A 23,835-nucleotide genomic window follows, 5' to 3' on the forward strand; every position below is an offset into this window, starting at 1 on the left:
ATTGGAGACAGATGGGGCAGGGTTGGAGACAGATGGGGCAGGATGGATACGATGGAGACAGATGGGGCAAGATGGGGAGATCATATGGGGCAGAATGGATACTCTTGAGGGCAGGATGAGAGAACATATGGCTGAAGCCAGGAATGAGACACACGGGGGTCAGGATGGGGGATATTATTACCACCATAGGGGCTAATTAAAGAATATTATTACTGCAGTGATGTATTTATTTTATTTTTTGAGTATACTGTTTTAAATGGGGGGGCTTTCCTGTTACTGTGCAGAGTGATACTATATCACCTTTTTTTCTTCATGTGGTGTAATGTAGAAGTTGGGAAAAAAATAAGTAATGTGTTCTGCAAGCAGAGCTCTAGATAACTGTTATTTCCTGCAGAGAGGAGCCCTGGCTGGAAGACGTGATGGCGATCTGTGCTGGATTAAAGATGAAAAGCGAAGATGAAGGACTTCACCTAGAGACGTCACTGGCGAGTTAGTGTGTTACCTATATACTGTATACTATATACAGAGCTCCTGTGTATAATGTCATGGATCACTGCATTACCTGTATGCAAATGGCCGGCCTCTTCAGAGAAAAAGAGGACTTGAACTCTATAGCGCCACCTGTTAGTAGTAGCGATCCTACAAGTCACAATCAACCCTTTAACGAGTCTTGTAATATGACTTAGGATAAGTCATATGACTTATCCTAAGTCATATTACAAGACTCGTTAAAGGGTTGATTGTGACTTGTAGGATCGCTACTACTAACAGGTGGCGCTATAGAGTTCAAGTCCTCTTTTTTGCTGAAGAGGCAATTTGCATATTATTTTCCCAGAGGAGCACTGCACGGCGAATAAGCCTCATTATTACCTTGACAAGCCAGAGCTGGCATGTCACTCTCCACAAGGAGAAACCTTACCCCTTAGACCTGTATTAACTGTACACAGACATTGCATACTAAGTACAGGTCTCCTGTGTATAATGGCACTTATGGTGAAAGTATTGTGTTATTTTAATACTGATCAGTATTGTAGTATTCAGTCACCATGTGGTGGTAATATGTGGTCTGGACATGGTGTAGCGGTATTTGTTCCTTGTATGTGGTATTATTCGGTCACTGTGGTGGTAAAATGTGGTCTGGTCATGGTGTGGCGGTATTTTTTCCTTGTATGTGATATTATTTTGTCACTGTGGTGGTAATATGTGGTCTGGACATGGTGCGGTGGTATTTGTCCCTTGTATGTGCTATTATTTGGTCACTTTGTGGTGGTAATATGTGGTCTGGACATGGTATAGCGGTATTTGTTCCTTGTATGTGATATTATTGGTCATTTTAAATATTGAAAAATAAATAAAAATATATCTAAATTGTATTGCATATTTTAACAAATATTTAATACAGTAGAGTAGAGCTCGGCCAAAAGTGTCTACCCTGTTATGGTGGTGGCTTAAAAAATCTTTTGGCCAAAACAAAAGCTGCCAAAAGATTATATGGCTATATGTATGATCTCGTGATGGGAACTGTTAATGTGTGATAGGTGATAAGTGGAGTTTTTCCAAGAGAGAGCAGTGGGACTGTGGACAGTTGGAGGGGTGGAGGGCAGGACTGGGGTGGAGTCTGGGTGGAGTCTCAAGGGGGCCCCGAAAATTTTGCCAGTATGGGGCCCCGAAATTCCTAGTGGCAGCCCTGGCTGGGGAAAAAAGTCATACACTGACTAACAGGGCAGCCAATTTTCCTTGGTGGTACTTGTGAGATAAGTTTCTCACAGAGCAGAAGAAACTAATTTGCATATTATTTCTCCCAGGGATCAACATTTCTTCTTTTCTCTACTCTATGTAGAAACATGAATTCTGGTGTCCCTGCAAAAATCACTCTTCTCCTTAAAGAAGTTGTCCACTACTTGGATAACTTCCTGCCATACCCCTTGCTGGCCCAAATAAAATAATAAAGCCTATACTCACATCCCAAGCCAGTGACGGTCCTGGGTCTCCCGTGCGGTGTTGTGACATGTGACGCCGGCACCCAATCAGCGCTGGCATCACTGTCTCTGCCTTCGGACAAACTGAACATGAAGAGGAAAGTCTGGGATCAGCTGCAACCCGGACTTCCCCTTCATGATCGATTTGTCCAAACTCCAAAGAGACTTTTGCACTGACTCATGAGTCATGCAGGGAAAATTGACCTCCTGTTTCTATATAGAGCTTTACAAGGATTCAGCTAGTCAGTATTTAATCACATGATGTCATAGACCTAATGGAAGACAGAAGAATTATCTGGGGAGAAAGGCAAAATGAGCAATTGTAAGTCCAGTGTCTTGCGAAAGTATTCAGCCCCCTGGAACTTTTCAACCTTTTCCCACATATCATGCTTCAAACATAAAGTTACCAAATGTAAATTTTTGGTGAAGAATCAACAACAAGTGGGACACAATTGTGAAGATGATCGAAATTTATTGGTTATTTTACATTTTTGTGGAAATTCAAAAACTGAAAAGTGGGGCGTGCAATATTATTCGGCCCCTTTAACTTAATACTTTGTTGCGCCACCTTTTGCTGTATTTACAGCTGCAAGTCGCTTGGGGTATGTCTCTATCAGTTTTGTACACCGAGAGACTGAAATTCTTGCCCATTCTTCCTTGGCAAACAGCTCGAGCTCAGTGAGGTTTGATGGAGATAGTTTGTGAACAGCAGTTTTCAGCTCTTTCCACAGATTCTCGATTGGATTCAGGTCTGGACTTTGACTTGGCCATTCTAACACCTGGATACGTTTATTTATGAACCATTCAATTGTAGATTTTGCTTTATGTTTGGGATCATTGTCTTGTTGGAAGACAAATCTCCGTCCCAGTCTCAGGTCTTTTGCAGACTCCAACTGGTTTTCTTCAAGAATGGTCCTGTATTTGGCTCCATCCATCTTACGATCAATTTTAACCATCTTCCCTGTCCCTGCTGAAGAAAAGCAGGCCCAAACCATGATGCTGTCACCACCATGTTTGACAGTGGGGATGGTGTGTTCAGGGTGATGAGCTATGATGCCTTTCGCCAAACATATCGTTTGGCATTGTTGCCAAAAAGTTCGATTTTGGTTTCATCTGACCAGAGGACCTTCTTCCACATGTTTGGTGTGTCTCTCAAGTGGCTTGTTGCAAACTTTAAACGACACTTTTTATGGATATCTTGGAAAAATGGCTTCTTGCTACTCTTCCATAAAGGCCAGATTTGTGCAGTGTACGACTGATTGTTGTCCAATGCACAGACTGTCCCACCTCAGCTGTAGATCTCTGCAGTTCATCCAGAGTGATCATGGGCCTCTTGGCTGCATCTCTGATCAGTCATCACCTTGTTTGAGATGAAAGTTTAGAGGGACGGCCGGGTCTTGGTAGATTTGCAGTGGTATGATACTCCTTCCATTTCGATATGATCGCTTGCACAGTGCTCGTTGGGATGTTTAAAGTTTTGGAAATCATTTTGTATTCAAATGGGCTTTAAACTTCTCCACAACAGTATCACGGACCTTCCTGTTGTGTTCCTTGGTCTTCATGATGCTCTCTGTGCTTCAAACAGAACCCTGAGGCTGTGTGAACACGATGCGGATATCCAGCGGAGCCGCAGCGGATTTTTCCGTGCAGAAATGCTGCATATCCGCATTGTGATGTAGAGTAGCATTTAAATCTTTGAAAAAAAAAAAAAAACCCGCTGTGCAGATGCTGCGGATTTTTCCGCGCGGTTTTCCAGCGGTACAAAATCCGCAGCATGTTACTTCTTTTGTGCGGTTTTCCACCTCCCTTGTCTCCAAATCCGTAGGGGGGAATCCACAGTGGAAAACCGCAAGAAAACCGCATTAAAAATGGAAGAAATCCGCAGGAAAAATGCAGGACATTTGACCTGCGGATTTCTTCAATTCTGCGTGGAAAAATCCGCACTGCAAAAAAGTCCGTCTGCACTCAGCCTTAGACTATCACAGAGCAGGTGCATTTATATGGAGACTTGATTGCACACAGGTGGATTATATTTATCATCATTAGTCATTTAGGACAACATTGGATCATTCAGAGACCCACGATGAACTTCTGGAGTGAGCTTGCTGCACTGAAAGTAAAGGGGCCGAATAATATTGCACGCCCAACTTTTCAGCAAAAATTTTGAAAGTTTTGCAATTTTCAAACAATTTTTGTACATTTCCCTCATGTCAACTTTACATCAGCACAATTTTTGAAACGTAGTTTTTTTTGTTAGGACGTTATAAAACTTAAAAGTTGACCAGCGATTTCTTATTTTTCCCAAAAAATTGACAAATCCATTTTTTGAAGGGACCACCTGACATTTGAAGTGACTTTGGAGGGGTCAATATGACAGAATACACCCAAAATTGACACCATTCTAAAAACTGCACCGCTCAGAGTGCGCAAAATAACATTCAAGAAGTTTATTAACCCTTCGGGTGCTTCACGAAAATTATAGCAATGTGGAAAGAAAAATTAACATTTAACTTTTTTCACCAAAAATTTACTTTAGACCCAAACTTTTATTTTCACAAGGGTAACAGGAGAAAATGGACCATTGCATTTGTTGTTCAATCTCTCCTGAATATGCCAATACCTCAAAAGCCACTGTTTGGGCACATAGTAGGGCTCAGAAGGGAGGGAGCACCATTTGACTTTTTGAACGCAAAATTGGCTGGAATCAATGGCAGGCACCATGTCGCATTTGGAGACCCCCTGATGTAACTAAACAGTGGAAATCCCCCAATTCTAACTCCAACTTTAACACAGCCCTAACCCCAATACACCCCTAACCTTAATCCCAACCCTAGACCCAACACCACAACCCCAACTGCAAAGAATGGAAAAAAAAAATACTATTTTCTTATTTTGATCACTGTGATAGGATTTATCACAGTGATCAAAATGAACCAATAGGAAAAATCTCGTAGTGCTGCCGGGCGGATCTCGGCAGGTGCACTGCGCGTGCGCCCGACATTTTCTTTTTTCTTCTAGGAAGATGACGTGGAATAACGGGGGAAGGGGCAGGGGGGTCCGGCGAGACCCCATTTCTCTCTCCTCTGGTATGCTAGATCATATCAGAAGAGAGAGAAATTAATTGAAAATCTGACTCTTTTTTTGCGATAACTGTTATTCGGTGAATAACAGCAATCACAAAACGGGATGGTAAAAACCAACCTGAATCGTGTTCTCTGGGGTCTCAGCTACCCCTAGTAGCTGAGACCCCAGAAATATACCGACGCTGGGGGGTGCTATACACTTATTTCTCAGCACCATTAAAAAGCGGAACTGAAGAATAAGTACCCTTAACTGTCGCCGCTAAAAGGTGTATCGGTCCAAACATCTTTTTATGCAATCCGCAAGCAGTGAATTTCTCTCAGGCTAGGTTCATATTGCGTTATGGCATTGCGTTTAACGCATCCGTTAACACACCCATAGACTGCCATAACGTAGCGCATCGCTAACACGTCATAATCGGCATGCGTTAGCGATGTGCCGTCATTCTGTGACGGACCCTCGGACGCGGTCTCCAGCATTCAAGGGTCCGTCACTGCTAACGCACTTGCATAAAGCGATCAAAAATAAGAGTAGCATTAGCGCAGTCCATTTAACGCATACGATGAACGGACTGCTCTAACGCAATATGAGCCAGGCCTTACAGGTACACTGCGTTTAAGGTGCAGATTTTTCCCCATATACTTAAATTAGATGCGGAAAATCAGCAAGTAAAACAGACATAGGCAACACGTAAAAAAAAATACATGTAATCCGCACGTGACTATTTCAATAAAGTTTTGTCAAAGACAAATACCAAGAAGTATCAAAAACAAAGCAGCTTTGTATAAAACATAACATACCAACAAGAGGAGACAGAAATCCCAGCGTACAAAACATATGATAAAACAAACGAATAAAAAAAAAAGTTCAAGTAACCTAATTTAGCTAAAATAGGTGCAAAAAGTCTGCATCAAATACCGCGGGAACGTAGTCTGACACTTTATTTTTGTTACGATGGAGAACGAATGACTGCAGAACAAAGCTTAAAATATGAGAGTGTGGCTAATACTATAAGGTCAAACATGGCAGTAACAGGACATTACTCTGAAATATAACACAAGAACACGACTGGAGTTAAATTCAAGTACACAGATGATTACACACAGTAAAGCAATAATAGGCTAATGGTCCGCCATAAACTGCCTCCATTATACAGTAATTAAAGTCTATTGAACCATTAACAAGGAGATTCATGTCAGAACCATCACTAGATCACAGGCTAGTCAATCTTGGGGGGGAAAGATGAAGGGATGGAGCACAGGTATGCAGCTCTGAGGATGAAAAGGGTAGAAAGCAGTAGAGATCACAACCAACAATACCTGGCCGCCCTGTCAGGCAGGTACATGCCAGGATCAGCACGCCAAGGGTTCTTATAAAAACAAAGCACAAAACTAATCAAGTAATGTTCCCTCACTGAGCGTGACCAAGGTTCACACAAGTGTATAAAAATCGTTCAGTCTCATCCAGAAAGCAGGAGGTTTATTTCTCACTTCTCATCCGTATGCAATCTGATTTTTTACAGCAACAGCTGTTCATTTATAGTTTCCTATGTTACAGAATGGCAATATATCTGTAAAATGCAGAAGCCTGTTTGCGCACAAATGGGTGAGTCTCATCCAATTTTCAAACAGATCCAGTGCACGACTTTTTGCACGTGCAGATTCGGCCAGTGAAAAAAGATTAAAAATCGCTCTGTAGTGTGAATGAGCCCTTATAGTTCTTCTCCAACAAGTAAAGTAGATATACAAACACAGAAGCGCACATATTTGACCTCCTTTTTTGCAAGCTGTTTAAGGATGATAAAATAGTGTAATCCTCAACGCTATACTTTCCTACAAAGGAGAAGTATATGTGACATAGTAATCCAAAGACACGTATAAAAAAACCTGACTTTAAGGCTATGTGCACACGTAGCGTTTTAAAACACTTACTAAAAACCGGACTCCTTCCCAGAAATCGCGCGGTTTTTTCCGCGCGCTTTCACCGCGATTATGATCGCGATTTTGCCGCGATTTTCGCGTGCGATATTCAAGCACTTTCCAAGCGATTTGAAGCATCGCTTGTAAAGTGATTGACAGGTTGGTCACACTCGTCAAACATAGTGTTTGACAAGTGTGACCAGGTTTTTACTATTGAGGCCGCCTATGCGGCATCAATAGTAAAAGATAGGATGTTAAAATGCTAAAAAAAAAATAAAAAAAAAATCGGGATATATTTACCTTCCGGCGTCCCGCGATGCATTCCCGGCCTCAGCGTTCCCAGTTATGCCTTGCGAGACCTGTGATGAGGTAGTCTCGCGTTGCTATAGCGATCTCGCGAGACCGCTAGAGTCACGCGAGACTACGTCATTACAGGGCCTTGCCACAAGGCATTACTGGGAACGCTTAGGCCGGGAATGCATCGCGGGACGCCGGAAGGTAAATATACCCCGATTTTTTATTTTTTATTCTTTTTTTACAGGGGTATGGTACCCAGGGCCTGGAGGACAGTCTCCTCTCCTCCACATCGTGGGTACCAACCGCACATGAGACGCTTAACTTCCCGCATGGTGGGCATAGCCACATGCGGGAAGTAAGCGATTCTCATGCATTCCTATGGGTGCGGAATTGCGGCAATTCTTTGCGATTCCGCACAAAAGAATGAGCATGCTGCGATTTTTTCCGCGATGCGATTCCGCCGCGGAAAAAAAAAGCGCAGCATTAGCACAGCATGTGCGGAATGCCATAGGAATGCATGGGGGGCGTTCTGTACACGATTTTTAAGCGTTTTCGCGCCGAAAATCACGGCAAAAACGCTTAAAAAATCGCTACGTGGGCACACAGCCTAAGGCGTTTTTGTAAGCGTTTCCGCAGCATTTGAGCCGGATCAGACGCTGCAGAAACGCTTAAAAGAAGCTTCCCATTAAATGTAATGCATTTTTAGCTTTTTGTGCCAATGCATGCGTTTTTTTCCGATCAGGAAACGCTTAGAGGCTAAAAACACAGCATGCTCATTAGTTTCCGCATAGCTCCGCGTTTTTAGCTGTTTCCAATGTTCCCAGAAAACGCGCAGAACTAAAACACGCGGTTTCTGAGAAGGAGTCCGGTTTTGTAAGCGTTTAGAAACGCTAACGTGGGCACATAGCCTATGGGTATGTGCACACGCTGCGGAGTCCGCTGCGTTTCCGCAGCGTTTTTGGCCGCTGCGGACCCGCAGCAGTTTTAGCTGCGGTGTACAGTACCATTCAAATGAATGGTAAAAAAAAAACGCTGTGTAGACGTTGCGGAAAAATCCGCGCGGATTTGCTGCGGTTTTGAAACCGCAGAAAGAAGGGACATGTCAATTCTTTCTGCGGAATCCGCAGCGGGTTCCTATCTCCACCATTGTGGAGATGGTGAATCCGCAGGACCAAACCGCAGATAATCCGCAGGTCTTTTGACCTGCGGTTTTTGCAAAATCCGTGCGGATTAATCTGCAGCGGATTCCGCAGCGTCTGCACTAGGGTGACCGGATCTCATATGGGGGGGAAAATATGTCAGAATCTTGTTCGTCTGGACCCCACAAAACGATTCCCCTTTCCAGATATTGAGAGAGCCAAAATTTGAGCTCGATCAAACGACGTTAACCCGTGCCGCTCGTCGCTCAAAGTTTGAAAAAAATCCAAATTGAGGTATTTTAAGATTTAGGTATTTTGCATAGTCTGTTAGACTATAAAGAATGTAACAACAACATTGCAGAAATAGCCCTGACCAAATTTTCGAACCATTTGTGGTATTTGAATGCAGAGTTGGTGGGATTATCGTTTTTTGATCCCACCATTACAGACAATGAAAAGTTGTTAATGGCTAATAAATTGCTCAGTAGCACAGATGAACCATCAGAGCATGCTAACCTACATGAGTTGATAATTTTACATAGTTATCTAATCTATTCTAGAGCTTTTGTTAAAGTAGTTTTTGAAACGTCAGAATATAATGCTCGGCATTTGCTTACAACTTGCAGGACATATTGCTTTTGTTCTTCATCTTTTGTCAGAAGGTCGTTAAAGTCGGTTACTTACTACCTCTTTTAATTTTTCTTTCCTAACTTTTGGCTTTACAACCATAGCATGCTCTGATGGTTCATCTGTGCTACTGAGCAATTTATTAGCCATTAACAACTTTTCATTGTCTGTAATGGTGGGATCAAAAAACGATAATCCCACCAACTCTGCATTCAAATACCACAAATGGTTCGAAAATTTGGTCAGGGCTATTTCTGCAATGTTGTTGTCACATTCTTTATAGTCTAACAGACTATGCAAAATACCTAAATCTTAAAATACCTCAATTTGGATTTTTTCAAACTTTGAGCGACGAGCGGCACGGGTTAACGTCGTTTGATTGAGCTCAAATTTTGGCTATCTCAATATCTGGAAAGGGAAATCGTTTTGTGGGGTCCAGACGGACAAAATTCCGACATCGATTTTTTGCGGTCACCCTAGTCTGCACACACCCTTACACTTTGCCTATGATCCAAGCCTATTTGAGCTTTTTTGGTAATGTAGCATTATAGAATATTTCACAGCAATGTTAAGACTATGTGCACACACAGCGCTTTTGATACATTTTTTTCTGCAGCCAAACATGCTCTCTTGGCAGTAAAAATGCTGACTTCAAAACAGGTTTTGCGGAGTTTTTTGTTAGCTGAGGATTGCATGTGTGTTTAGTCCACACTTTCTCATTGCTTTCTATAGGTGAAAAACGGTGCAAAACCGCAGAATGAACGGACCTGCTGCAGATTTATAAATTGCCTCAGCTCTCCAATTCAGTTGTCACGCTCGTGCCTTGGCTGAATGGCGCGAGCCGGGGGGGTTGTGGCCCCACTGTGCCACAAACCAGACTACCCTGGAAGGGGCGTAACTACGGCAGCTACCATGGTCTTCACTGGAGCCTCTGATGGTGAGGTCAGGCTTGTGCGGCAGGTAGCTGCCGGGTGCCACTCCAGGGTGGTGTCTGGCTGTGGCTGCTGATCCCACTCGGGAACAGGACACCTGGACAGGTGCGAGTGACAAACAGGCTGAGACACAGGACAGGCGGGCACGGCTTGGAGACAAAGGACAGGCGGGCACGGCTTGGAGACACAGGACAGATTGGCGTGGTATGAGAAGGAGCGGTAGGGACCTGTTCACACAGCAGGTGTAGGCAGGAGGGAGTGGTGTATGCTGGAACAGGATCTGGATCTGTTCACACAGGAGGTGCAGGTATGGATATAGGCAGGAAGGAGTGGAATATGAAGGAACAGGTTTAGACCTGTTCACACAGGAGGTGCAGGCAGGCAGAGCCGCAGGAGTGCGGAGCAGGCAGAGCCGCAGGAGTGCAGACAGAGCGGCTAGGGAGCCGTGCAGACAGAGCGGCTAGGGAGCCGTGCAGACAGAGCGGCTAGGGAGCCGTGCAGACAGAGCGGCTAGGGAGCCGTGCAGACAGAGCGGCTAGGGAGCCGTGCAGACAGAGCGGCTAGGGAGCCGTGCAGACAGAGCGGCTAGGGAGCCGTGCAGACAGAGCGGCTAGGGAGCCGTGCAGACAGAGCGGCTAGGGAGCCGTGCAGACAGAGCGGCTAGGGAGCCGTGCAGACAGAGCGGCTAGGGAGCCGTGCAGACAGAGCGGCTAGGGAGCCGTGCAGACGCACAGATAAAGCGGCGAGGGAGCCGTGCAGACGCACAGATAAAGCGGCGAGGGAGCAGACGCACAGATAAAGCTGCGAGGGTGCAGACGCACAGATAAAGCTGCGAGGGTGCAGACGCACAGATAAAGCTGCGAGGGTGCAGACGCACAGATAAAGCTGCGAGGGTGCAGACGCACAGATAAAGCTGCGAGGGTGCAGATGCACAGATAAAGCTGCGAGGGTGCAGATGCACAGATAAAGCTGCGAGGGTGCAGATGCACAGATAAAGCTGCGAGGGTGCAGATGCACAGATAAAGCTGCGAGGGTGCAGATGCACAGATAAAGCTGCGAGGGTGCAGATGCACAGATAAAGCTGCGAGGGTGCAGATGCACAGATAAAGCTGCGAGGGTGCAGATGCACAGATAAAGCTGCGAGGGTGCAGATGCACAGACAGGAGGGGCACAAGGAAAGACACTGCAGAGAAGGAACCACAAACAAGGAGACAGACAGAGGTAAGACTGAGTCCAGACAGAGACACCGGGACAAAGACACAGGGACCAGGATATTCTGCCTCCTGGCAGGCGGACAGAGAACAGACAAGGCACTGGGAACAAGACTCAAGGATCAGGATATTCTGCCTCCTGGCAGGCGGACAAGATACAAAGCGAGACAGAGTATTCTTACAGAGAAGGAGATACACAGAACAGGGCCTGGCTTCCTCAGTAGAAAGATACTAACTGAGTATAGACACTGCACAGACAATGTTTCAGTGGGAGTGGCGAAACTAAATAGTCAAGGGCTCAAGGTGATTGGTAAGGGACAGACTACACAGGTGAACCCTGACTGCATAAGAACCAGAGAGTTCAGGCGCCGCCCACCTATACACACAGTCTGGAGACATGGAGAGCAGAGGCACAGAGCTGGCAACAGACAGAATTCACAGCATGGCTTGAAGCAGAAAGTAAGTTGGTGTGCGGGGATGGGAGGCCATGCAGTGATGCCAGCAGGGTTGTTACATCAGTGAACAGGATTTCTTAAGTCTGATGGTATTTCGGTATGTCTACATACAACAGGTCCTAGTCCAATAAGATTATAACTTTTGCAGTAATGTAAAGCACCAGTGCAACGACTGAAATCACATGCAGATTAGCGTGGAAGTACACGGGTGGGCTGATACAATTGCAAGCACACTGACATGCCCCAATTCTGACATATGTAATGACTTCAAATCAGGCATGGTTAATTGTTTCGGTATGGCAGTGCAGGTCTTAGTACTTGAGGTGGGAAAATTGCCCTGCTAGCTTCCCTTTAATGCAATCTGGGTTATTTCAGTATCACAGGCATAGAAGTGAGTTAGGGTATTTGCACACGCTGCGGATTCTGCTGCGGATCCGAAGCGGTTTTGGTCCTGCGGATCTGCAGCAGTTTTTGCTGCGGCGTACAGTACCATTATTTTCAATGGAAAACAAAAACCGCAGTGCACATGCTGCGGATTTTTCTGCGCGGATTTGCTGCGGTTTCAAAACCGCAGCATGTCACTTCTTTGTGCGGAATCCGCAGTGGTTTTACACCTACTCCATTGTACAGGTGTCAAACCGCAGGGGAAACCCGCAGGATAATCCGCAGATAAACCGCAGGTCTTTTGACCTGCGGATTTACCTGCGGATTTTGCAAAATCCACGCAGAAAAATCTGCAGCAGTATCCACAGCATGTGCACACACCCTAATAGTAGCAGACACAGAAACCGACTAATGATCATCGTAGTATGGATTACTAGGCATAGCAATGAGTAATAGTAGCATGGACACAGAACCCGACTAATGATCATTGTAGCATGATTACTAGGCATAGCAATTAGTAATAGTAGCATGGACAGGACACAGATCCTGACTAATGGTCATTGTAGCATAGATTACTAGGCACAGCAATGAGTAATAGCACGGCCGGACACAGAACCCGACTAATGATCATTGTAGTATGGATTACTAGGCACAGCAATGAGTAATAGTAGCATGGACACAGAACCCGACTAATGATCATTGTAGCATGGATTACTAGGCATAGCAATGAGCAATAGTAGCATGGACACAGATCCTGACTAATGGTCATTGTAGCATGGATTACTAGGCACAGCAATGAGTAATAGCACGGTCGGACAAAGAACCCGACTGATGATCATTGTAGTATGGATTACTAGGCATAGCAATGAGTAATAGTAGCATGGACACAGAACTCAACTAATGATCATTGTAGCATGGATTACTAGGCATAGCAATGAGCAATAGTAGCATGGACACAGATCCTGACTAATGGTCATTGTAGCATAGATTACTAGGCACAGCAATGAGTAATAGCACGGTCGGACAAAGAACCCGACTAATGATCATTGTAGTATGGATTACTAGGCACAGCAATGAGTAATAGTAGCATGGACACAGAACCCGACTAATGATCATTGTAGCATGGATTACTAGGCATAGCAATGAGCAATAGTAGCATGGACACAGATCCTGACTAATGGTCATTGTAGCATGGATTACTAGGCACAGCAATGAGTAATAGCACGGTCGGACAAAGAACCCGACTAATGATCATTGTAGTATGGATTACTAGGCACAGCAATGAGTAATAGTAGCACGGACACAGATCCTGACTAATGATCATTGTAGCATGGATTACTAGGCATAGCAATGAGTAATAGTAGCACGGACACAGAACCCGACTAATGGTCATTGTAGCATGGATTACTAGGCATAGCAATGAGCAATAGTAGCACGGACACAGAACCCGACTAATGGTCATTGTAGCATGGATTACTAGGCATAGCAATGTGTAATAGTAGCACAGACATAGAACCTGACTGATCATTGTAGCATGGATTACTAGGCATAGCAATGAGCAATAGTAGCATGGACTCAGAACCCGACTAATGGTCATTGTAGCATGGAATACTAGGCATAGCAATGAGCAATAGTAGCTTGGACACAGAACCCAACTAATGGTCATTGTCGCATGGATTACTAGGCATAGCAATGAGTAATAGTAGCACAGACATAGAACCCGACTGATCATTGTAGCATGGATTACTAGGCATAGCAATGAGCAATAGTAGCATGGACTCAGAACCCGACTAATGGTCATTGTAGCATGGAATACTAGGCATAGCAATGAGCAATAGTAGCTTGGACACAGAACCCGACTAATGGTCATTGTCGCATGGATTACTAGGCATAGCAATGAGTGAGTAATAGTAGCACGGACACAGAACCCGACTAATTGTCATTGTAGCATGGATTTCTAGGCATAGCAATGAATAATAGCAGCATAGACACAGAACCCGACTAATGGTCATTGTAGCATGGATTACTATGCATAGCAATGAGTAATAGTAGCACGGACACAGAACCCGACTAATGATCATTGTAGCATGGATTATAGCAATGAGTAACACGGACACAGAACCCAACTAATGGTCATTGAAGTAGGGATTACTGAATATCAAAACTATTTCATCACCACTAGCAGCCATAAACAACGTTTTTTCACCACCCCGAATATGCCGACAAGTTACTGTCCCTGGCAGGTGCTGCAGTACTTGTCACTTCTGCAGCGGCACCAGAAACAAACATTGAATGCATTTCATAATAAGTAACCATTAGGCTATGTGCACACATCCGGAATTCCCACGGATTTTATGCGTTTTTGCCGCCTTTTTTCACCGCAAAAACGCATAAAATAAGCAACCCATTGAATCAATGGCATTCCGCCCATGCTGTGCTAATGTTGCGTATTTTTCCGCGGTAAAATCGCATCGCGGAAAAATACGAAGCATGCTCATTCTTTTTGTGGAATCTCGGGAATTCCGCACAAATAGGAATGCATTGTTCCGCTTACTTTTCGCATGTGGCTATAAGTAAGCGGAAAATGTGCGGATGGTACCCAGGGTCTGGAGGAGAGGAGACTGTCCTCCAGGCCCTGGGTACCATATCCCTGTAAAAAAGAATTAAAATAAAAAAATCTTGATATTCTCACCTTCCGGTGTCTTACGCAGCGTCCCCAGGCCTCAGTGATGCTCCCGCCAACTCCCGTTCCCAGTGATGCCTTGCGACAATGACCTGTGATGACGTAGTGGTCTCGCGAGATGCTGCGTCATCTGTGGTCATTGTCGCAAGGAATCCCTGGGAACGGGAGTTGGCGGAGCATCACTGAGGCCTGGGGACGCTGCGTAAGACAGCGGAAGGTGAGAATATCAAGATTTTTTAATTTTTAATTATTTTTAACATTATATCTTTTTACTACTGATGCTGTATAGGCAGCCTCAATAGTAAAAAGTTGGTCACACTCCTCAAACACTATGTTTGAGGAGTGTGACCAACCTGTCAATCAGTTCTTCAAGCGATGCTACAGATCGCTTGGAAAATGCTAGTATTCTGCATGCTAATTACGCTTGCAAAAAGCTAGTTTATCACGGGAATTCTGCATGTGGAATTCTAGCGTACTTCCCGCGGCAGGGAGCTGCGGAATTGCCACAGAAGTTTCCGCGGCAATTCCGCACGTGTGCACATAGCCTTAAAGCGAACCTGCCATCTTGAAAACGGTATCTGACCTGCAGGTAGGGTGTTATACAGCCGGGGGTTGGAGCTGATCACAAACATTGCTTGGGGAAAAGTTTCAGCGAACCGTATATTTGTTAAAATCCCTGGCAGGCATACGAGTCCAGTGGGCGGTCCTATTCAGCGATTGCAGTCTTCCCTGTATGACTGTGCATGCAGCTAGCTGTCAATCACTGAGTAGGACCGTCCACTGGACTCCTATACATAAAAACACCAGAGATTTCAATGATTACATTACAAGTTAGGCCATGTTCACATATTCAGTATTTGGTCAGTATTTTACCTCAGTATTTGCCAAAACCAAGAGTGGGTGAGAAATCCAGAAGTGGTGACGTGTTTCTATTTTTATAGTTTACCTCTGATTGTTCCTACCCTGGTTTTAGCTTATAAATACTGATGTAAAATACTCACCGTGTGACCACAGCCTGACACTGATTCTTTTCCTACAAACCTATAGATAATTCCGCTCAGCTTCTCCTTCTCTACACCGCGCTGTCCACTAATAGGCCTGCATGTACAATGTGACAGGCTCCCTTTCATGGTTTAGCCCTGAGATTAATATCACAGCTTACTCACTGTAATTCTAAGCTTTACTCCAGTCTGCTAATGTCTTGTGAGACGCAGGAGTGGAACAGTGAGCACAGTGGCACCCAATGCCCCATGGGGCTCCCTTTAATACAATGACAGTGGTGCTGTACAGTGGCATTTCCACCACAGGGGCAGACAGACGAATATTCTCTCATCTAAGAGAATCGGGACCGGTACACAAATTACTCTCTCAGAGTGTTAGCGTAGTGTGCTACAATTGCCTCGGATGAGGACAAGATGGAGAAAAAAGTGTCTCCATCTTGTGAGGCCGCAGAAATCGGTGTCATCCGAGTGCAGTCCGAGGTTTTCCACGCACTCATTGACTTGAATGGCAGACTACGATCCGAATATCTGTCCAAGGAAAGAAAAAAACGGGACATGTGCAAGACCCCAGAGACTAACATTGGTCTGAGCACTAGCCTGTCCATAGCATGACAGAACAGTAGGGCTCATGCTGTGTACCCTGCTGCTAGTCGGCCACATGGGCACTTTCCAACATGGACATATCCTATGGGCACCTCACACAGGGCTACGGGCACGATAAACAGTCCTCTGGATATGTCACATGGTATGTCACAAATGGCTACGGGCAAGATACACAGTCCTCTACTGGCACATCACACAGTCCTACGGGCACCTCACACAGTGCTATAGGCACGTTATACAGTCCTATGGGCACGTGACAAATGGCTACGGGCACGTCACACAGTCCTATGGGCGCGTCACACAGGGCTACAAGCACGTCACACAGTCCTATGGGCACGTCATACAGGCCTATGGGCACGTGACAAATGCCTACGGGCAAGTTATACAGTCCTATGGACACGTTACACAGAGCTATGGGCACGTCACACAGTCCTATGGACACGTTGCACAGGCCTACGGGCACGTTATACAGTCCTATGGACACGTTACACAAGGCTACGGGCACGTTATACAGTCCTATGGGCACGTTATACAGTCCTATGGGCACGTCACAAAGGGCTACGGGCACGTTATACAGGCCTATGGGCACGTTATACAGTCCTATGGGCACGTCATACAGGGCTACGGGCACGGTATACAGTCCTATGGACACGTTATACAGTCCTATGGACACGTTACACAGGGCTATGGGCACGTCACACAGTCCTACGGGCACGTTATACAGTCCTATGGGCACGTCATACAGGGCTACGGGCACGTCACACAGGCCTACGGGCACATTATACAGTCCTATGGACATGTTACACAGGGCTATGGGCACGTTATACTGTCGTATGGGTACGTCACACAGTCGTATGGGCAAGTTACACAGGGCTATGGGCACAACGCGTTACACAGGGCTACGGGCACGTTATACAGTCCTACAGGCGCGTCACACAGTCCTACGGGCGCGTCACACAGGGCTACGGGCGCGTCACACAGGGCTACGGGCGCGTCACACAGGGCTACGGGCGCGTCACACAGGGCTACGGGCGCGTCACACAGGGCTACGGGCGCGTCACACAGGGCTACGGGCGCGTCACACAGGGCTACGGGCGCGTCACACAGGGCTACGGGCACATTATACAGTCCTATGGACACGTTACACAGGGCTATGGGCACGTTATACTGTCGTATGGGTACGTCACACAGTCGTATGGGCAAGTTACACAGGGCTATGGGCACAACGCATTACACAGGGCTACGGGCACATTATACAGTCCTATGGGCGCGTCACACAGTCCTACGGGCGCGTCACACAGGGCTACGGGCGCGTCACACAGGGCTACGGGCGCGTCACACAGGGCTACGGGCGCGTCACACAGGGCTACGGGCGCGTCACACAGTCCTATGGGCGCGTCACACAGGGCTACGGGTACGTTACACAGTCCTATGGGCATGTTACACAGGGCTACGGGCACGTCACACAGGGCTACGGGCACGTCACACAGGGCTACGGGCACGTCACACAGGGCTACGGGCACGTCACACAGGGCTACGGGCACGTCACACAGGGCTACGGGCACGTCACACAGGGCTACGGGCACGTCACACAGGGCTACGGGCACGTCACACAGGGCTACGGGCACGTTATACAGTCCTATGGACCAGTTACACAGGGCTACGGGCACGTCACACAGGGCTACGGGCACGTCACACAGGGCTACAGGCACGTCACACAGGGCTACAGGCACGTCACACAGGGCTACAGGCACGTCACACAGGGCTACAGGTACGTCACAGTCCTACGGGCACGTCACACAGGGCTACGAGTACGTCACACAATCCTACGGGCACGTCACACAGGGCTACGGGCACGTCACACAGGGCTACGGGCACGTCACACAGGGCTACGGGCACGTCACACAGGGCTACGGGTACGTCACACAGTCCTACGGGCACGTCACACAGTCCTACGGGCACGTCACACAGTCCTACGGGCACGTCACACAGTCCTACGGGCACGTCACACAGGGCTACGGGTACGTCACACAGTCATACGGGCACGTCACACAGTCCTATGGGCACGTCACACAGGGCTACGGGCACAACGCGTTACACAGGGCACGTTATGCTGCTGACCGACCGCAGTGCCTTAGTGCAGACCATGGCTGCCCCGGAGCTCTCCTTCCTCCATACGGTGCAGTCTGCGGGCCTGTGGCGGTGGCCTGGCTGCACTCGTGCAGGACTCACCCGTGAACTTGGCGGCTCCGTCCCCGTGCCCGCGGCGTCGCTGCAGTATGAAGTACTGGTTGGACTTGTGTGTGACCCACAGCCGCAGCGCGTTCTTCAGCAGAACCTCCTCGGGCTTCAGCCACATCTCGTCGGTGCGCGGCGGCTCTGCCGGGAGAGAGAGCTGTGAGCGCACGGCGTCGTCCTGCCAGAGCTGTGCTCAGCTGCTACACACGGGGCTTCTCCCTCCCCAGTAATTACTGGCGTCCACACAGCCAGCGCCATTCATCTGCTCCTGTCACCCAGCGCCACAGAGCGCCCCCCATCGTCCTGTGTACCTGTGGCGCATGCACGGCGTCCGTCCGGATCTGTGTTGTGTTTTCGTACACACTGCACGCACAGTTCCGGCATCCAGAGAGGAAGTTCTTCCCCAGCCTGCCCTGTACGGGAGGGAATGTCATCCTGCCTGCCCGCCGGCTCCTGGTTGGCAATTACAATGTGATGTGTCAGGCTGCTGGGGGTTACAATTAGGAGCATATCCACCATAAGGTAAAGCCCAGATCCATCCATTCTGGGGGTCACAACTAGGAGAGCCCAAGCCCCCAAATGTAAGGAGCATATCCACCATAAGATAAAGCCCAGCTCCATCCATTCTGGGGTCACAACTAGGAGAGCCCAAGCCTCCAAATGTAAGGAACATATCCACCATAAGGGAAAGCCCAGCTCCATCCATTCTGGGGTCACAACTAGGAGAGCCCAAGCCTCCAAATGTAAGGAGCATATCCACCATAAGGTAAAGCCCAGCTCCATCCATTCTGGGGGTCACAACTAGGAGAGACCAAGCCCCCAAATGTAAGGAGCATATCCACCATAAGGGAAAGCCCAGCTCCATCCATTCTGGGGTCACAACTAGGAGAGCCCAAGCCTCCAAATGTAAGGAACATATCCACCATAAGGGAAAGCCCAGCTCCATCCATTCTGGGGTCACAACTAGGAGAGCCCAAGCCTCCAAATGTAAGGAGCATATCCACCATAAGGTAAAGCCCAGCTCCATCCATTCTGGGGGTCACAACTAGGAGAGACCAAGCCCCCAAATGTAAGGAGCATATCCACCATAAGGGAAAGCCCAGCTCCATCCATTCTGGGGTCACAACTAGGAGAGCCCAAGCCTCCAAATGTAAGGAGCCATATCCACCATAAGGGAAAGCCCAGCTCCATCCATTCTGGGGTCACAACTAGGAGAGCCCAAGCCTCCAAATGTAAGGAACATATCCACCATAAGGGAAAGCCCAGCTCCATCCATTCTGGGGGTCACAACTAGGAGAGACCAAGCCTCCAAATGTAAGGAGCATATCCACCATAAGGGAAAGCCCAGCTCCATCCATTCTGGGGTCACAACTAGGAGAGCCCAAGCCCCCAAATGTAAGGAGCCATATCCACCATAAGGGAAAGCCCAGCTCCATCCATTCTGGGGTCACAACTAGGAGAGCCCAAGCCTCCAAATGTAAGGAGCATATCCACCATAAGGTAAAGCCCAGATCCATCCATTCTGGCGCCACAACTAGGAGAGCCCAAGCCCCCAAATGTAAGGAGCATATCCACCATAAGATAAAGCCCAGCTCCATCCATTCTGGGGGTCACAACTAGGAGAGACCAAGCCCCCAAATGTAAGGAGCATATCCACCATAAGGGAAAGCCCAGCTCCATCCATTCTGGGGTCACAACTAGGAGAGCCCAAGCCTCCAAATGTAAGGAACATATCCACCATAAGGGAAAGCCCAGCTCCATCCATTCTGGGGTCACAACTAGGAGAGCCCAAGCCTCCAAATGTAAGGAGCATATCCACCATAAGGTAAAGCCCAGATCCATCCATTCTGGCGCCACAACTAGGAGAGCCCAAGCCCCCAAGTGTAAGGAGCATATCCACCATAAGATAAAGCCCAGCTCCATCCATTCTGGGGGTCACAACTAGGAGAGACCAAGCCCCCAAATGTAAGGAGCATATCCACCATAAGGGAAAGCCCAGCTCCATCCATTCTGGCGCCACAACTAGGAGAGCCCAAGCCTCCAAATGTAAGGAGCATATCCACCATAAGGGAAAGCCCAGCTCCATCCATTCTGGGGTCACAACTAGGAGAGCCCAAGCCTCCAAATGTAAGGAACATATCCACCATAAGGGAAAGCCCAGCTCCATCCATTCTGGCGCCACAACTAGGAGAGCCCAAGCCTCCAAATGTAAGGAGCATATCCACCATAAGGGAAAGCCCAGCTCCATCCATTCTGGCGCCACAACTAGGAGAGCCCAAGCCCCCAAATGTAAGGAGCATATCCACCATAAGGTAAAGCCCAGCTCCATCCATTCTCGCGTCACAACTAGGAGAGCCCAAGCCCCCAAATGTAAGGGGCATATCCACCATAAGATAAAGCCCAGCTCCATCCATTCTGGGGGTCACAACTAGGAGAGCCCAAGCCTCCAAATGTAAGGAGCATATCCACCATAAGGGAAAGCCTAGCTCCATCCATTCTGGGGTCACAACTAGGAGAGCCCAAGCCTCCAAATGTAAGGAACATATCCACCATAAGGGAAAGCCCAGCTCCATCCATTCTGGCGCCACAACTAGGAGAGCCCAAGCCCCCAAATGTAAGGAGCATATCCACCATAAGGTAAAGCCCAGCTCCATCCATTCTCGCGTCACAACTAGGAGAGCCCAAGCCCCCAAATGTAAGGAGCATATACACCATAAGATAAGCCCAGCTCCATCCATTCTGGGGGTCACAACTAGGAGAGACCAAGCCTCCAAATGTAAGGAGCATATCCACCATAAGGGAAAGCCCAGCTCCATCCATTCTGGGGTCACAACTAGGAGAGCCCAAGCCTCCAAATGTAAGGAACATATCCACCATAAGGGAAAGCCCAGCTCCATCCATTCTGGCGCCACAACTAGGAGAGCCCAAGCCCCCAAATGTAAGGAGCATATCCACCATAAGATAAAGCCCAGCTCCATCCATCCTGGGGGTCACAACTAGGAGCGCCCAAGCCTCCAAATGTAAGGAGCATATCCACCATAAGGGAAAGCCCAGATCCATCCATTCTGGCGTCACAACTAGGAGAGCCCAAGCCTCCAAATGTAAGGAACATATCCACCATAAGGGAAAGCCCAGCTCCATCCATTCTGGCGCCACAACTAGGAGAGCCCAAGCCTCCAAATGTAAGGAGCATATCCACCATAAGATAAAGCCCAGCTCCATCCATTCTGGGGTCACAACTAGGAGAGCCCAAGCCTCCAAATGTAAGGAGCATATCCACCATAAGATAAAGCCCAGCTCCATCCATTCTGGGGGTCACAACTAGGAGAGCCCAAGCCTCCAAATGTAAGGAGCATATCCACCATAAGATAAAGCCCAGCTCCATCCATTCTGGGGGTCACAACTAGGAGAGCCCAAGCCTCTAAATGTAAGGAACATATCCACCATAAGGGAAAGCCCAGCTCCATCCATTCTGGCGTCACAACTAGGAGAGCCCAAGCCTCCAAATGTAAGGAGCATATCCACCATAAGATAAAGCCCAGCTCCATCCATTCTGGGGGTCACAACTAGGAGAGCCCAAGCCTCCAAATGTAAGGAACATATCCACCATAAGGGAAAGCCCAGATCCATCCATTCTGGCGTCACAACTAGGAGAGCCCAAGCCTCCAAATGTAAGGAGCATATCCACCATAAGATAAAGCCCAGCTCCATCCATTCTGGGGGTCACAACTAGGAGAGCCCAAGCCTCCAAATGTAAGGAACATATCCACCATAAGGGAAAGCCCAGCTCCATCCATTCTGGGGGTCACAACTAGGAGAGCCCAAGCCTCCAAATGTAAGGAGCATATCCACCATAAGATAAAGCCCAGCTCCATCCATTCTGGGGTCACAACTAGGAGAGCCCAAGCCCCCAAATGTAAGGAGCATATCCACCATAAGATAAAGCCGTGCTCCATCCATTCTGGGGTCACAACTAGGAGAGCCCAAGCCCCCAAATGTAAGGAGCACATCCACCATAAGATAAAGCCCAGCTCCATCCATTCTGGGGGTCACAACTAGGAGAGCCCAAGCCCCCAAATGTAAGGAGCATATCCACCATAAGGTAAAGCCCAGCTCCATCCATTCTGGGGGTCACAACTAGGAGAGCCCAAGCCCCCAAATGTAAGGAGCATATCCACCATAAGGTAAAGCCCAGCTCCATCCATTCTGGGGGTCACAACTAGGAGAGCCCAAGCCCCCAAATGTAAGGAACATATCCACCATAAGATAAAGCCCAGCTCCATCCATTCTGGGGTCACAACTAGGAGAGCCCAAGCCCCCAAATGTAAGAAGCATATCCACCATAAGATAAAGCCGTGCTCCATCCATTCTGGGGTCACAACTAGGAGAGCCCAAGCCCCCAAATGTAAGGCGCATATCCACCATAAGATAAAGCCGTGCTCCATCCATTCTGGGGTCACAACTAGGAGAGCCCAAGCCCCCAAACGTAAGGAGCACATCCACCATAAGATAAAGCCCAGCTCCATCCATTCTGGGGGTCACAACTAGGAGAGCCCAAGCCCCCAAATGTAAGGAGCATATCCACCATAAGGTAAAGCCCAGCTCCATCCATTCTGTGGGTCACAACTAGGAGAGCCCAAGCCCCCAAATGTAAGGAGCATATCCACCATAAGGTAAAGCCCAGCTCCATCCATTCTGGGGGTCACAACTAGGAGAGCCCAAGCCCCCAAATGTAAGGAGCATATCCACCATAAGATAAAGCCCAGCTCCATCTATTCTGGGGGTCACAACTATGAGAGCCCAAGCCTCCAAATGTAAGAAGCATACCCACCATAACATAAAACCCAGCTCCATCCATTCTGGGGTCACAACTAGGAGAGCCCAAGCCCCCAAATGTAAGGAACATATCCACCATAAGAAAAAGCCCAGCTCCATCTATTCTGGGGGTCACAACTAGGAGAGCCCAAGCCCCCAAATATAAGGAGCATATCCACCATAAGATAAAGCCCAGCTGCATCTATTCTGGGGGTCACAACTAGGAGCGCCCAAGCCCCCAAATGTAAGGAGCATATCAACCATAAGATAAAGCCCAGCTCCATCCATTCTGGGGGTCACAACTAGGAGAGCCCAAGCCTCCAAATGTAAGGAGCATATCCACCATAAGATAAAGCTGCTCTCCATCTATTCTGGGGGTCACAACTAGGAGAGCCCAAGTCTCCAAATGTAAGGAGCATATCCACCATAAGATAAAGCCCAGCTCCATCCATTCTGGGGGTCACAACTAGG

At 47.7% G+C, this 23,835-nt stretch overlaps 1 protein-coding gene across 5 annotated transcripts in view; it reads right to left on the reverse strand.

Moving 5' to 3' along the window:
* Positions 1 to 19,125, reverse strand: part of TBC1D8 (TBC1 domain family member 8) — a 159,053-nt gene extending 139,928 nt beyond the window's left edge. For 3 of the 5 annotated variants that reach the window (XM_073564223.1, XM_073564222.1, XM_073564221.1), the window contains exons 1-2: positions 18,861 to 19,013; positions 18,544 to 18,690 (exon numbers count right to left, since the gene is read on the reverse strand). In XM_073564223.1, the coding sequence (XP_073420324.1) occupies positions 18,544 to 18,690; positions 18,861 to 18,933 (220 nt within the window). In that variant the 5' untranslated portion in view covers positions 18,934 to 19,013. Of the gene's footprint in view, positions 1 to 18,543; positions 18,691 to 18,860 lie in introns of all 5 variants that reach the window. The other 2 variants (XM_073564225.1, XM_073564224.1) reach the window with 1 other exon arrangement.
* Between the last annotated feature and the right edge of the window lie 4,710 nt (positions 19,126 to 23,835).

Source organism: Dendrobates tinctorius, unplaced genomic scaffold, assembly GCF_039654945.1.
Source record: "Dendrobates tinctorius isolate UK_male_01 unplaced genomic scaffold, ASM3965494v1 ptg000437l, whole genome shotgun sequence".
Lineage (NCBI taxonomy): Eukaryota > Metazoa > Chordata > Amphibia > Anura > Dendrobatidae > Dendrobates > Dendrobates tinctorius.